Below are 15,995 nucleotides of genomic sequence, written 5' to 3' on the forward strand. Positions count from 1 at the left end.
GTGAAGAAGAGATCAAACTGATTCAGGGATTTGCTGAGAAGCAATGAGAGAGAGAGCTTATGAAGGTTAGCAAGAATGAATCTATTCTGGACTCCAGAGCAGTTTTTTCTTGTCTTTCTATCCAGTAACCTGAGTGGAAAAAATGGCTAAGAGGGCAGGCTGGCTAGGGACAGTAGAGTCACATTTCTGAAAGGTCAATTCCAGGCGCAGGCATGCATAAGAACAGCTGAACCAGAGGGAAGTGCCCAAGAGAAACTTTCTAACTTTGCCCTATACTGGGTCAGGTGGGAGGAGGAAGGGAGAGGCAAGCTGTCCCTCACCTTATAAACATCTGTCATTGGAGTTTGCACCAGTTGACTTTCAGTTTCCCACCTGCAAGAATGAGGGAACTCTTTGAGGACAACAAATAATAGAAATATTTCTCCAAATGCCTTATAATTATACTATAAAGGCAAGTACAAATGTTATTTGCTATATCTCCCCAATCACTGCTCCACTCATTTATCCAGAAAATCAAAACCAAATCATTCCATAAGGTCTCCATTAAAGGCCAATACAGGACTAACACCCTCTTGGGAAATGGCCACCTATGATTGTTTTGTAGGAACCCTCCCCCTTATAAAGGAGCCTCCCAGGACTGCACAAAGGTCCTAAAAAAAGTAAGTCTAATTGATTACCCTGACCACCCCCCGGCCCCAAGGAGGATTCGTGGAGCCTAGTGCTATTGGGGGAACTAGGTTAAATGGGACATAATCAGCTTCAAGGGAAGCAGAGAAGGTTCACAACACTGGCTTGTGGACACTGATTGAAAGAGCTGGGAATATTTTCAGTTTGAAAAGACAAGACTCAGGGCACAAAGAGGCTGTTTTTCAATTTCTGAAGGACAGTCTTGGGAAGAGGGAGCTGACTTGCCAGGGGGCCTATAGAGGAGAGGGTAGAGAGGGGAGGGCTTGGCTCCCCCAGAGGGGCTCAAGTGGTGTTAGCAGGATGGCTGGACTGAAAGTTGCTGAGGCAAACAAGAGAATGAGAGCTTGATAATCTTGGGAAGGCTCCACACCTCTGAAAATCTAATTTCCAGATTCTCCGAGGACTCCATGAGCCATATTCACTGTCAGTATGCAATGGAATGCACATTCCATAAAGTATGTGCTTTCCCACGATTCTGGGAGGGTCTGATTGCTTAGCCCAGCACTCCCTTTGCAAGAACTTAGTAAGAAATCATCATTCTTGTAGCTGAGCTGATTTCTTAGCATTTGCTATGCTTCACTCATCAAACTATATATCAATATGTCTTTTGTCTTATGAAAATACATAATGGGATTTTAATTAAATTACAAATTTACATATTACCAACTGGAAATTAATTTAATAAACAATTTGTTTCAATTGATTAATAGGAACAGATTAATGGTGCAATTAATCAAATATTTGACTTTTTAAAGTTTTGATTCATTAAATTAAACTAACAATTCGCCACTTGAACGCTTATAAGGCATTATCTCAAAATTTTACATGTCTGTTGCTTTTCTATTCACAATACTAGAAGCACATAATATGTTGAAAGTACTCTCAGAGGTCAACTGCTTCTGTCCCCTTCATTTATAGATGAGGAAAAAAAACTGAGATCTAGAAAGGTTATCACCTCTTATCCCTCCAACCACCCCAGCCCATACTTACACACACACACACACACACACACACACACACACACACACTACCTCTTTTCACAGGAGGGCACTTACTATTCATTATGAGGTTTCTATTGCCCTTGGATAATTGTTTTAAAACAGGAAATATTTTGGAAAATGCATATTTTATTTTAATATATCTAATAGGGCTATGGTAATAAAAATTGCATTTATGTATAGTGCAAATGAACCTTCTTCCTATGGGCAATGCTAACTAACACATCAAAAAGAAATTTGAGTAAAACTGGTATCTCACCATACCAAGAAATGCCTGCTAGAGACCACCACAGTTCATCCACCAAAGCAGAATTTAGTTTTCCACTACAGTGTAGCAGTTATATCAACCCAGAGGAGGTGCCAAAGACTTGGAGAAACTGCAACTATATATTTACAGCAATTAACATATCATTATGTATAAACATTGCGACCATACTCCTAAAGGCATATCTCATAGCTACCTTCTTTTGTTCTAAAGTTTGAACATGGATGTGAGCACTTTGGCTCTAAGGAAGCCATACATTCACAGCTCTGTGAATCTTTTTATAATGCAAGCCAAAATATGCAACAGAGGAGGCAACCCACTCTGCAAATATATTTTCCATATGGCCAAAGCAGTTTGTTTTCTCTTCCTAATTATCATTCTCTTAGACTCACTCACAGTATGTCACATCATTGATCAGTTCCGCTTTTTTTTTTGGGGGGGGGGTATATTACATTATTAATTTTTCAAAATGTAGCTCTGTCTCTATATACATATACAATAGAAAACCTGCCATTTTAAGCATTTTCAAGTGTTGTGTGGCTTTAAGTACATTCAGAATGGTGTGCGGTCATCACCACTATCAATTTCCAAAACTATGTTTTCTCCCACTTTCCAGATACCCTTCTGCCTGGCTTCTGGAAAATGGAGCTCTGCAGCTCTGCATCCTGCTTTGACCTTTCTTTTACTATCCCCTTTCCTGACACCTTCTGCTCCTCCCATCCCCCTAATGATGAATTCCCCAATTCTCTGTTTGTGCATGCTCTCTCTTTCTCTCTCCAGCACCATACATTTTCACTTCTTTGCCTTAGCCAATCTTAGGACTTGAATGTTACTCTACATAAAAGATTTTCTAATCTTCAGGCCATGATACCCTCCTGAATTCAAGTCCACAAATCTCACCTAGATGAAGGTAATTTCTGCCTAGCCTTCTCAAAATCCATATCATCTACCTTCCCCCCATGCTTGCTATTCTTCCTGTGTTGCTAATTTCTTTCATCAGTTTTAAGAAACTCCCAGTCTGGCCTCATCTCTGACTCTTTCCCCTGACTTGCTCTTGCCTGTGCCACTCCTTCCATCTATAACACAAAAATTCCCAGATCATTTTGCATTCAGAATCTAATCCTTCCCATCATTTCCTACTGTTATTGCCCTAACTCAAGTTTGTGTTACCTCTCTCTTACAAGTATTTGCACATTCTCCTATCTGATTTTGCAGTGCTCAGTCTTTTTAGGCCAATGGTTTTGACATGACTCCATTCTTTCTTCCTAAACTTGTCCCTCACCTCTGCTCTATATATCCTGTGCCCAGGAAAGTTAATCCCCATCCAGTCCTTCTCTATCACCATACTTCCCCAATTTCTCCATCGTTCTGTCTCTGTACTCATATACTACCACCAGAAAAAAAAAACTTCTTCTGCATGTTTTGATATAAAGAATACCTCTTTCATTAAGTCTTCTCTGATGTACATATTGGAATTTGTTCCCTATAACATGTTCAACAGTGACCTCCAAAATATATGTCCTATGAATATGACCTTATTTGGAAATAAGGTCTTCATAGTGTACGTGTAATCAATTAAAGATCTCCAGACAAAAAAACATTCTCGATTTAAGGTGGGCCTAAATCCAATGATTATTGTCCTTATTAAGAAAGGGCAGAGGGAGATTGGAGACATGGAGGAGAAGAACATGTAAAGAAAGAGGCAGAGATTAGAGTGATGTGGCCATAAGCCAACAAGTATCTGGGGCAACCAGAAACAGAGCCTTCAGAGAATGTGTGACCTGTCAACATCTTGATTGTTGACTTTTGGCTTTCAGAACTATGAAAGAATAAAATTATCTGCTAATTAGGACATCAAGTTCATGAATATCTGTTATGGTGGTCCTAGGAAAATAATAAAGCCCTCAATTCCAGAAATCCTACAGCCTAACTTCCTTTTCCTTTATATCAATTATGGATTTTTATCATCTGCTCTGCCCCATAGACCACAGAACCTGGCACATAGTAGATATTTACTTAATATTGTTGAAGAAAAGTTAGAGGGCAGGGGGGAGGAAGCAAGAGGCCTGAACTAATACCAGTATGGGAAAGAGAACTGGGTATAGGCTGGAAAGCAGAAGGCCTGTTTAAATTAACATTCCTTATCCATATTCCTAGCACAAATAACCCACAGAGAGCAAATGGTACAGAGATGACATTCTAAGGCAATACAACCAGAAGTTAATGTCTCTGTAATCCCATATTCTGTGATTAGGAACTTAATAAAGAATAGGGAAGAGAGTTGCCAAACTTGTGGGTTTGTTTTAGGACTACCAATTTTTCAAAAAGAGTATTTTCTTAGAAATTGAAAAGGGAAACTCAAATTTTTTAATCCATTTTCTTTTTTTTTCCTTGGGCTAACATTATAAAATAAAATAATCAGAGCTCAGTAATGTAGTTCATGCACCTGTGTGTTTTTTTCAAGTTATAACAGCAATAATTACCTCTGAAAGGGTTTTCCCCAGGAATTAAATGACTGATGTGGGTTAATAGCCCTTTGGTTTTGCTGTGGGTCATCAACTACCCCAAGTCTGTCATTAATCCCTATGATATGCCCTGCTAAAACAGGTCATCAGTGATAATAGTTGTTCATGCTTAAATTTAAAAAATGCATTTTACTTTCTCCTTCTAAGTCAGAAAGGCTGAAGGATTCTCTATCTTTAGGAACAAAGACATTTTTTTTCAATGTGGAAAGAAACTGTGACTTTTTATAGCACATTTATGAAACTTGAGAAATGAAAGAATCTGAAGTCTTTGATGTCAAGTCCAGAGGAGGAATGGCCAGGCAGCGCCGATCACTGAATGAAGTGTATTCAGATTAGTGCAAGGAAAGATGTGATGGATAATGAGGCTGATCCCAGTCCATGTTCTTTCAGCCCCCAAAGGGTTACCACACTCCTGTACTTTGAAATTTCCTTTTGCTTCTTTGACCTTTTTGGAGGGCAAAGGGAGGTCAAAAGTTACCACCACTAAATGTATCAGTCACTGACAAGATAATTCCACAAGACACATTGCTCTCAGGACAGACCATGGTGCTCAATCAGAGACAGGCACATCAATCTTGCAGCTCAATGCCTAGAGGTCTGTATTCAATAGCTAATGACTAGACCTGGTTGCTGGGCTGAGAGCCTCGAGTTAGATCTCCCTTCTTTGGAGTAGCTCATCCCTGTGGACAAGCAGAGCCTGCATAGAAAGCAAATTACCAAGATAAAGTCAGTGAAGAGTGGCAGACCCCTCCTAGTTGTAAGGAAATTGATCAGAAGCCTGCAGAGTTGGCTATGCCACAAGAGGCACTTCATCTGATTAGCATGCAAAGGGAGAGAACAATGGAAAAAAATAGAGCTCATAGTCAGAGATTCAAAGTATTGAGAGTGCTTTTCTTATGCTCACTTGAATATTGCTATGGGTAGAGTAAAAATTAAATTTAAGACATCCTTGAACAGATTTTATAACTCTGTTCTTAGGTGCATCAATGTTTCTGAATACAATTTTAAGATGCAGATGATTTCCAAATGTAAAAAGTATTGTCATTATAGGAGGGGAATTTGGATATGTGACAAAAATTTTAGTTACCATCTGGATTTTGGGTGCCCTATAGTCTGCGAGGGCATGGGGATTTTTTCTTATATTGAAAGTAACTGTGAATATTACTTTGGCATTATAAATGCTATTGATATGTAAGGAAGAATAAATATATAGAAAATGTATACTAAGTACATTTATTTTAAACATTCTAGTCTTATTTTTCCTTCAGATCATTTTTGTTCCATAAAAATATACACACATATAAAGAGGGAAATGCTAAAATCAGTTGAAATGAATCATTTTATGATCAGCAAATTAAACACAATTTGTCCAGGCAATATAAGGGTTATATTGATACAAGTATAGGAAGTAAAATAACAATGGTAATATGTTATTAAAAGATGGAAGCAACATCAATGCTGGTGGATATAGATAAAGCCTTTCTTTTAAAAAAAATATATTTAAAAAAATATATTTAAAAATATATTTAAAAAAATATATTTAAAAAATATATTTTAAAAAAATATATTTTTGATTTCAGAGAGGAAGGGAGAAGAAGAGAGAAGCAGAAATATCAATGAGGAGAGAGAATCATTGATCAGCTTCCTCCTGCACGTCCCACGCCCCACACTCCACACTCCACACCAGGGATCTATCCTGCAACCCCTGCAACCTGGGCATATGCCCTGACTGAGAATTGAACTGTGACCTCTCAGTTCATAGGTCAACACTCAACCACCGAGCCATGCCAGCTGGGCAGAAAGCCTTTTCTTCTAAAGTCATATTGGAATCAAATGCATTTAGAGCTCAGTAATTATATTTTTGTTTGTACAAGATTTTTGAAAAATGGTGGTGGTAAAGGACAGAAGTCCAAACTAAAGAATGGCTGGTGACAGGTTTAGAGGTGGTGATGTGGGGAGGGCCTTCAGACTGCAAAACCTCTGCTGATTAAAGAAGCTTAACTTTTAGAAGACGTATTACTCAACACTGCAAAAATTGCCCACTAAATCAGACATTTTAAACACTCGGCCCTTTAAAAAAGAGCCTATGCGGTGATATTTATCATTAGCTTACAAAATCTAGAGCTACTGGTTTAGAAACACTTTAAGGGTGAAATTAAATGTGTGGCATTTGTCATACTGCACTTAGAAAATCTCTAACTGGATCTAAAACTGTTAGCTTATTGCAGAACTTCTCCTGGCCCTGTAGGCTTTAAAGGGCACACATGTTGGCTACATTATGAAATCTCACATTAAAAGATACAAGATTTCCAAAGGTGCTGGGACAGGAAATGCTTATACCTCAGACTGTGAATCTGATGGATCTGATGTGGCCCTTCTAGTTTATGGCACTTTGAAAAGCTGCAGCTTCCTTTGTGTTAATTACTATAACCTACACAGGCCTTCTCTGCAAAGAAGTTATCTGTTTTTTTATTATTTGGCTTACTTGTCTACTAGTAGTTATGTCTTCTTGTTCCTCAAATTATTTGAGGTGGTTTAAACATGTTTCCATTTATTCTAGACCAGTGGTCGACAAACCGTGGCTCGTGAGCCACATGCGGCTCTTTGCCCCCTTGAGTGTGGCTCTGCCACAAAATACCACATGCGGGCGTGCACGTACAGTGCGATTGAAACTTCATGGCCCATGCGCAGAAGTCAGTTTTCGGCCTGGGCCAGTCATTGTCATGATTTAATTTTATGGATATTGTAAGGTAAAATATGAGGAATTTAATTTTATCAATAAATAATATTGTTATTAAGTATGATATCAACTTTTATTCAACGTACCTACAGTTTAACTAAGACTTAAAACTTTAAGTAAAGTTTATTAAGTTAATTTTAGGGAACGCTGTGGAGTGAAAGAAGATGCAGTGTCGAGGATTGAGAAAGGTATGTTGAAATGGTTGGGACATATAGAGAGGATGAACGAAAGGAAATAGACGAAACAAGTATACAAGATGAGTGTGGATGGGAGAGTTGGAAGGGGTCAACCTCAGCGAACATACCTCAATCAGATTGAGGACGTTTTTAGCAAAGGCCAGCTTAGGAGTACCCTAATTAAGTTAATAACAATGTACCTAACTATATAGTTTAAGTTTAAAAAATTTGGCTCTCAAAAGAAATTTCAATCATGTACTGTTGATATTTGGTTCTGTTGACTAATGAGTTTGCCAACCACTGTTATAGACCAAATGAAAAAGGACATCACTATTCAAATGTGTATAGAAATCCCCCAATACTTAACATTCTTGCTTTAGTCCATTTCTGCAAACATTAACATGCACTTCCCACTGCCAGGCACTAAGGTAGGAACAATGGAATGGGGGGAGGGATACAAATACATAATTTCACTTTTTCAAGGCACACCCATTCATACAGTTCTTAAGAAAAATAATTTATTTCAAGCTCTAAGCCTGTCAAATGTTTAGAAAACCAAGTCTTTGTGATTCACTATTAAAGACCATTCATGGTCTTCTGCACAGAAGTAGACTTAAAATATTTTTATTGAATTTATTGGGGTGACACTAGTTAAAATTATATAGGTTTCAGGTGTAAAATTTCACAACATATTATCTGTACACAATAGTGTGTGTTTACCATAAAAATTCAACTTGAATAACTGGCATTTAGAGATAAGAGAGCATTTAATTATGTCCCCTTCATTTTACATGTGAGAAAACTAAGGGCTAGAGATGGGCAGTGATTTGTCAAGAAAGATACAGTATGGATCTCCTGAGACCTGTTCTTTATCTTACATGGTGCTATATCAATACACCTTTATGTCTAATTTAAAAGCTTTTTATTTTTTTTAAGTCTCTGGGAAATTCTTACTACAATCAATGGTTACATATTGCATCTTATTTATTGCTATTTCATCCATCCCCTTGCCAGGATGCTAACTCACAATGTCCTTGAGAAGTTTACAGTATAGTCAGAAGGAAAAGTTAGTGGTAATTGAGCTGAAAGACCATACTGACCTGGGTTGCCAAAGAGTGGGCTGAGTGCAAGGACCAAGATAATGAAAAGGAAGTACAGAGATGAGAGCAAGAATAGGAAAACAATTCTATGTCACAATTCTGGCATGGGCTGCCATGGGATTACTGCATCACCACGGGTCATTGGTAATGAACTTTCTTTTCCACTGAAGGGTTCAGACACTCAAGGCAGAAAATGTTAACTTACAATACTCTAAGCCCTAGAGGGTAGAGATTGAGCTCATCTGCTCTGTGCTCCTATCATTAACCACTGCACCTTCAGAGAGAAGGGGCTTGTGATGGTAAATTTTATGCATCAAACTGGCTAGGCTATGGTGTCCAGTTGTCTCACCAAACACTAATCTAGATTTTGCTGTGAAGTTATTTTGTATATGTAACCAACATTTATAATTAGTTGACTTTAACTAAAGGAAATTACAGTTTATAATGTTGGTGGGCCTCATTTGAAAACCTTAAGATCAAAGACTGAGTTTTCCCCGAGAAGAAATCCTGCTTCCAGACTGCTACATAGAAATTCTAAGTATTAAGCCTTAGAACTTAAGACTATAACATTAAGTCTCATCTGAATTTTTGGCCTGGCATATAAATCTCAGACTTACTGACCCCCACAATTGTGTGATTGAATTCCTTAAAATATCTCTCTGTGTCTGTCTCTCTCTCTTTCTCTCTCTAGATAACCACAACTAATACAGTACTCAACCTCTGTGCACTGAAAGAACAGAAAACACTGACAGAACTCTCAGAAGTGGCCAGCCACATCAACTGGTGCCTACACCTATTCTTTATATATAATTACAAAACCCCAATTGACCATTTATTTTTAAGATTTGAGAATATATAATTTTTTTAATCACTAAGGAGCTAGATTTTAAGTAAACAACTGGCAATGTTAAAGTAAGTGGAAATTAGAGGTAGAGTCCTAATGCTATCAATGTTTAAACATAAAAAAATAATACAAATAGTGCTCAACTAAATAAGTCTCAAGTAAATAAGATAAGCTGCTATAGCTATATTTACTTGTTTATTTTATGTCTCTTCCATAAAAATGTAAGCTTCTGGTAGATGGGCATTCCATTTCATTGACTAATATATTCCCAGCACATAGTAGGTTTTCAATAAATAAAATGAATACAAATCATTAAAAAAACTTAATACTCATAGGTAATGGGGTACTCTTTAGAGTGCTTGGATACATCTGCTGTCATTAGTTAAATTGTATGCTTACCACAAAGAGTTGTGTCTGTTCCCAAATTTCTTTATGGCAGTTGTAATCATTACCATGCATACATGATATATATAATATAAAATTAATATAATATCCTATCTAATAAAAGAGAAACATGGTAATTAGCATACGTCCACTACCCTTCCCATTGGCTAATCAGCGAGATATGCAAATTAACTGCCAGCCAAGATGGCGGCCCGCAGCCAGGCAGCTTGAAGCTCACATGAGGCTTGCTTGCTTTAGTGACAGAGGAAACCAACGTTCCCTGCCTGCCTGGCCGGCCTCTGAGCTTGCAGTCTGAAACATTGTTACAAATATAGAAGCTAAACAAAACCCCAGAAACCTGCTTTCAGCCTGCTGGGATCTCAGAGCTGGAGTTGATACAGTGTTTCGATTATAGAACCCAAACACCAGATACCTGCTTTCAGCAGCAGAGGCCTCAGAGCTGGAGCCAGAGCTAAAGCTGGCCCAGAATAAAAAGAAAAAAAAAAAAAAAAGGAGCGGTTGGGAGCTTCAGTCACCCACCAGCCTGAAAACAGCCCTTAGCCTCTCACCCAGACTGGGCAGTCACCCCAGTGGGGACCCCCACCCTGAAGCGTGTGTGACCAGCTGCAAACAGCCATCATCCCCTCACCCAGGCTGACCAGGCACCCCAGTGGGGACCCCCACCCTGATCCAGGACAGCCTTCAGGGCAAACCAGCTGGCCCCCACCCATGCACCAGGCCTCTATCCTATACAGTAAAATGGTAATATGCCTCCCAACACCAGGATCAGCAGAGCCGTGAGGCCTCCCAGCACTGGGATCAGTGTGACAGGGGGCAGCACCCAAACCCCCTGATTGCCCTGCGGCTCTGTGTGTGACAGGGGGCAGGGCCACAACCTCCCTATCCACCCTGCTCTTTTCGTGACATGGGAAGGCACCTCAACCCCCTGATCAGCCCTGCTCTGTGCCTGATAGGGGGGAGCTCCCCAACCCCCTGATCACCCTGCGGCTCTGTGTGTGACAGGGTGCGGTGCCCCAACCTCTGCCCCCCCACGGGCCCTGCTCTGTGTGTGACAGGGTAGAGCCATAACCTCCCCATTGGCCCTGCCCTGAGTGTGACAGTGGCGGCACCCCAACCCCCGATCGGCCCTGCTCTGTGGGTGATACAGGGTGGTGCCCCAACCCCCTGATCCGCCCTGCTCTGTGCGTGACAGGGGGTGGCGCCGCACCTCCCCATCGACCCTGCCTTGAGTGTGACAGGGGGCGGTGCCTCAACCCCCCAATCGGCCCTACCCTGAGCGTGACTGAGGGTGGCATCACAACCTCCCGATCTGCCCTGCCATGTGCATGACAGGGGGCGGCGCCCCAACTCCCCAATAGGCCCTGCTCTGAGCCCGACCAGGGGCTGCACCTAGGGATTGGGCCTGCCCTCTGCCACCCGGGAGCAGGCCTAAGCCAGCAGGTCGTTATCTCCCCAGGGGTCCCAGACTGCGAGGGGGCACAGACCAGGTTGAGGGAGCCCCCCCCCTGAGTGCACAAATTTTTGTGCACCGGGCCTCTAGTAATATAATATAATATAATATAGTATTATATTAATTATAATTAATTATATTATAGTATTAATTATATTAATTATATTATATTATATTATATTATATTATATTATATTATATTATATTATATTTATTATATTATATTTATTATATTATATTTATTATATTATACTAGGGGCCCGGTGCACGAAATTCGTGCACTGGGTGTGTGTGGGGGGGGGAGTGTCCCTCAGCCCAGCCTGCCCCCTCTCACATACTGGGAGCCCTCAGGCGTTGACCCCCCTCTGGCCCAGGCATCAGGCCTGGGCAGGGGACACCCACACCCCTCCGATTGCTGGCTCATTTCCCCCTCTGGCCCAGGCATCAGGCCTGGGCAGGGGACACCCACACCCCTCCGATTGCTGGCTCTTCCCCTTGCCAAGGCCTGATACCTTGGCCAGAGGCGTAGACCCCCATCACCCTCCGATCGCCTGATCGGCCCCTTGCCCAGGCCTGACGCCTCCGCCAGAGGTGTCAGGCTTGGACAGGGGACCCCCATCTCCCTCTGATCACTGGCTCTGACCCCCACCCAGGCCTGAGGCCTCTGGCCCAGGAATCATGCCTGGGCAGGGGACCCCCATCTCCCTCTGATCGCTTGCTCCACCCCCCGCCCAAGCCTGACGCCTCTGACCCAGGCTTCAGGCCTGGGCAAGGGGACCATCATATCCCCCCAATCCCCGGCTCTGCCCCCCACCCAGGCCTGATGCCTCAGCCAGAGGAGTTGACCCTCATCACCCTCTGATCACCAATCACCAGATCGGCCCCTTGACCAGGCCTAAGGCCTCCGGCAGAGGTGACAGGCCTGGGCAGGGGATCCCCAGCTCCCCGCAGTTGCAGGCTCTGCCCCTGCCCAGGCCTAACGCCTCTGGCCCAGGCATTAGGCCTGGGGAGGGGACTCCCAGCTCCCCACGATCTTCTGCTCTGCCCCTGCCCAGGCCTATCACCTCTGGCCGAGGCGTTAGGCCTGGGCAGGGGACCCCCTGCTCCCCACGGTTGCAGGCTCCGCCCCTGCCCAGGCCTAACGCCTCTGGCCTAGGAGTCCGGCCTGGGCAGCGGGGACCCGCAGTGGCAGCGGGGGGCTCGGCAATCACGCGGGCTCCGCCCCTGCCCCTGCAGGACTCCTCTGACTGAGGCGTCCGGTTTGGGCAGCGGGGACCCGTAGCTGCATTGGCCCCGCGATCATGGGATCCGCTTTAGGCCCAGGCAAGGGACCCCTAGCTCCTGGGACTGCCAGCTTTGACCGTGCCCAGCTCCCATCGCTGGCTCCACCCCTACTTCCTGCTATCACTGGCCAGGGCGGCAAAGGCCTGATTCTCCGATCATGGCTGGGGGGCAGGGCAAAGGCAGCCCCAGGGCCGCCTTTGCACTGCCCCCCACCTCTTAGCTTCCCCCTGGGTTTCAGATCACAGTCAGTGGCAGGGGGCTTCTTCCTGCTTTCCCTTTCACCTCCCTGCATTGTGCCTACATATGCAAATTAGCCGCCATCTTTGTTGGCAGTTAACTGCCATCTTAGTTGGCAGTTAATTTGCATATATCCCTGATTAGCCAATGAAAAGGGTAGCGCCGTACGCCAATTACCATTTTTCTCTTTTATTAGTGTAGATTATATTAGAGGCCTGGTGCACAAAGACTTGTGCACTCGGGGGAGAGGGTCCCTCAGCCGGCCTGTGCCCTCTTGCAGTCTGGGAGCCCTCGGGGGATGTCCACTTGCCAGCAGGGAGCAGGCCTAAGCTGCAGTCAGACATCCTTAGCGCTGCTGAGGAGACAGGAGAGGCTCCTGCCACCACCACTGTGCTGGCAGCCTTCAGCCTGCCCTGTGGCTGAGCAGAGCTCCCCCTGTGGGAGTGCACTGACCACCAGGGGGCAGCTCCTGCATTGAGCATCTTCCCCCTGGTGGTCAGTGTGTGTCATAGTGACCAGTCATTCCCAGTCGTTCTGCTGTTAAGGTCAATTTGTATATTACCCCTTTATTATATAGGATAGAGGCCTGGTGCATGGGTGGGGGCCAGCTGGTTTGCCCTGAAGGGTGTCCTGGATCAGGATGGGGGTCCCGCTGGGGTGCCTAGCCAGCCTGGGTGAGGGGCTAAGGGCTGTTTTCAGGCTGGCCACACCCCCTTCAGAGTGGAGGTCCCTACTGGGGTGCCAGGCCAGCCTGGGTGAGGGGCTGAGGGCCATTTTTAGGCTGGTCATGCCTGCAGGCTGGAAGCAGGTATCTGGGATTTATTTATCTTCTATAATTGAAACTTTGTAGCCTTGAGCAGAGCTCAGGGCTGGCAGGGCAGGCGGGAAGCTTGGCTCCCTCCATCACCGGCGGCAATGCAAGTCTCCTGTACACTCCAGCTCTGTGGCTGCAGCCATCTTTGTGATGGAGTGACGGGTGAGGGAGTGATGGTTAATATGCATATTACTATTTTATTAGATAGGATTATATTATATTATACAAAAATATGATAAACTGTTTACATGTGAGTAGACAACAGTTACTTAAGTAAAAGCTAAGCTGAATGTTTGGAGAGAACTTATTAAAATGCATCATTAAAATCTTTTGTCAAATTATGGAATAGACAACTATCAAGGATTTAAAATAAAAATGAAAAGATCCAGAAGGCTTCAAGCTGATATGGTTTCCTAAGTACTTTTAAGCTCTTGTTCCACTTCAAATACATAAACTGGAAATGGATTATCCAAGAGAATCAACATGGAACTCTAGTCAGCCATCCAATAGTTCAAAAAACACCATAAAATTACTAAATGAATATATATTGTACCCATGTTACGTTAAAATAAACTGTAAGATGTGTGTTTTTACATATAAGTTCTTTGGTTAATCTCTTCCCACCCACCTCCCTTCCCTCTGAAATTCGTCAGTCTGTTCCATGTTTCCATGCCTCTGGTTCTATTTTATTCATCAGTTTATTTTGTTCATTAGATTCCTTATTTATTTTGATTTTTAGAATATATATATATATATATATATATATATATATATAGCCATTATATCGTTCATATTTTCTTCTTCTCCTTCTCCTTCTTATTTTCTTCTTCATCTTCTTCTTCTAGAATACCCTCCAACATTTCATGTAATACTGGTTTGGTGGTGAAAAACTCCCTTAGTTTTTTCTTGCCTATGAAGCTCTTTATCTGACCTTCAATTCTAAATGATAGATTTTCTAGGTAAAGTCATCATGATTGTATTCATCACTGAACATTTCTTGCCACTCCCTTCTGGTCTGCAAAGTTTTAACTGACTTTTTAATTAATCAACTAACTTCTGGTCTTAATCTCATCCAAGAAGAGGACTTCTGCTATAATATCCTATATAGTAAAAGCCTAATATGCAAATTGACTGAATAGCAGAATGGCCTGAGGAATGACCAGTCGCTATGATGTGCACTGACCACCAGGGGGCAGCAGACATTCAACACAGGAGCTGCCCCCAGCCATCAGGCCCCAGACCAGCCAAGGTGGGTGCCAGTGGGGCCCCTCCGATTGCCCTGCTGGTTGCCTCACAGATTGGCCCTGATTGCCAGCCAGGCCTAGGGACCCTACCTGTGCACACATTTCATGCACTGGGCCTCTAGTAAGTACCATAATTCAGAAAGCTATATGCCCTTAGCTCCTACATCACTACTGTTGAAGTATCCAGACCAGGACAGCTCCCTCAAATTGCCTCTAATGAACTTATACACTCAATTGCTTCATAAGCTTTTACTGCCTTGGAAGGCTCTCCCTTGAGAGTACTTTCTATCATTATTTTGCTCTCTGGGAGTGCTGTTAGATGTGTGAATACCCATTGACATCACCAACAGAAGGCAGATCAGGAAAGAGAAGAGTTGAAAACTGCCATCCACCCTGTATGGTATGAGGTGGCAGCTCAGATAAAAGGTTTACCTGAAATGAATACTTACTACATTTGGCTAAAATTTGGAAGATAAGCTGGCACTGCTTTTCCTTTGGGGACAACAGAGTTCTGAAATCTTCATAAGCAAAACAAACAAACAAACAAACAAAAAAACCTCAGTAGGGATGGAGTAGCTAAGACACATTAGAGATGTGTATAAACTAACTTGCTCAAAATTAAAATGCATGATCAGAATCTTAGCAAGACTAGAATCCAGCTATTCCAATCTGGACATCTTTCCCAGAGTAAGGCCACTATAAGTTACAACCAAAAACTCACCATAAAAATAAGATATGGCTATTTTTTTTTTATTGAGACCAGGGCATGGTGAGTTATTTAGAAATTAATCAGAGGAGACAAAAAGCAGCCATTTATAATTTTAGTGTCTCCTAAATGAATGAATTAATATAGACTTTTCAAGTATCCTGGACATATACGTTTGGAGAACTCTAAGGTATTGCCTATGAACAAAAATTGTATAATAGAGAAGAATTCTTGGAAAAATGAAAACAATCTTTATTACAAAGTCAACTCTCTGTCACCCAGTTCATTCTCTACACATTTGCTAGCCACAAACAACTAAGTATGGATTCCTTAAGAAAATAAGGGTTATTTTATACAACCAATGGCCTAAGGCACAAACTACCCCCCCCAAAAAAAACAACAACAACAACACTAATGCCTTTGACTCCTATCTTGGTGACAGCTCTGCCCAAAGTAAATTCCAGGGTTTGACGATGATAATTACATCTGCATGTTCATATGTGGCATGCTGAAGACTTAG

General features: G+C 42.5%; 1 protein-coding gene across 1 annotated transcript in view; it reads right to left on the minus strand.

The window, feature by feature from the left end:
- LOC118654347 (AF4/FMR2 family member 2-like) overlaps positions 1–15,238 on the minus strand; it is a 220,416-nt gene extending 205,178 nt beyond the window's left edge. The window contains exon 1 of the mRNA XM_036305678.1: positions 15,219–15,238. Within this exon, the coding sequence (XP_036161571.1) occupies positions 15,219–15,223 (5 nt within the window). The 5' untranslated portion in view covers positions 15,224–15,238. The remainder of the gene's footprint in view (positions 1–15,218) is intronic.
- Positions 15,239–15,995: the final 757 nt, after the last annotated feature.

Source organism: Myotis myotis, unplaced genomic scaffold, assembly GCF_014108235.1.
Source record: "Myotis myotis isolate mMyoMyo1 unplaced genomic scaffold, mMyoMyo1.p scaffold_m19_p_4, whole genome shotgun sequence".
NCBI classification, from domain to species: Eukaryota; Metazoa; Chordata; class Mammalia; order Chiroptera; family Vespertilionidae; genus Myotis; species Myotis myotis.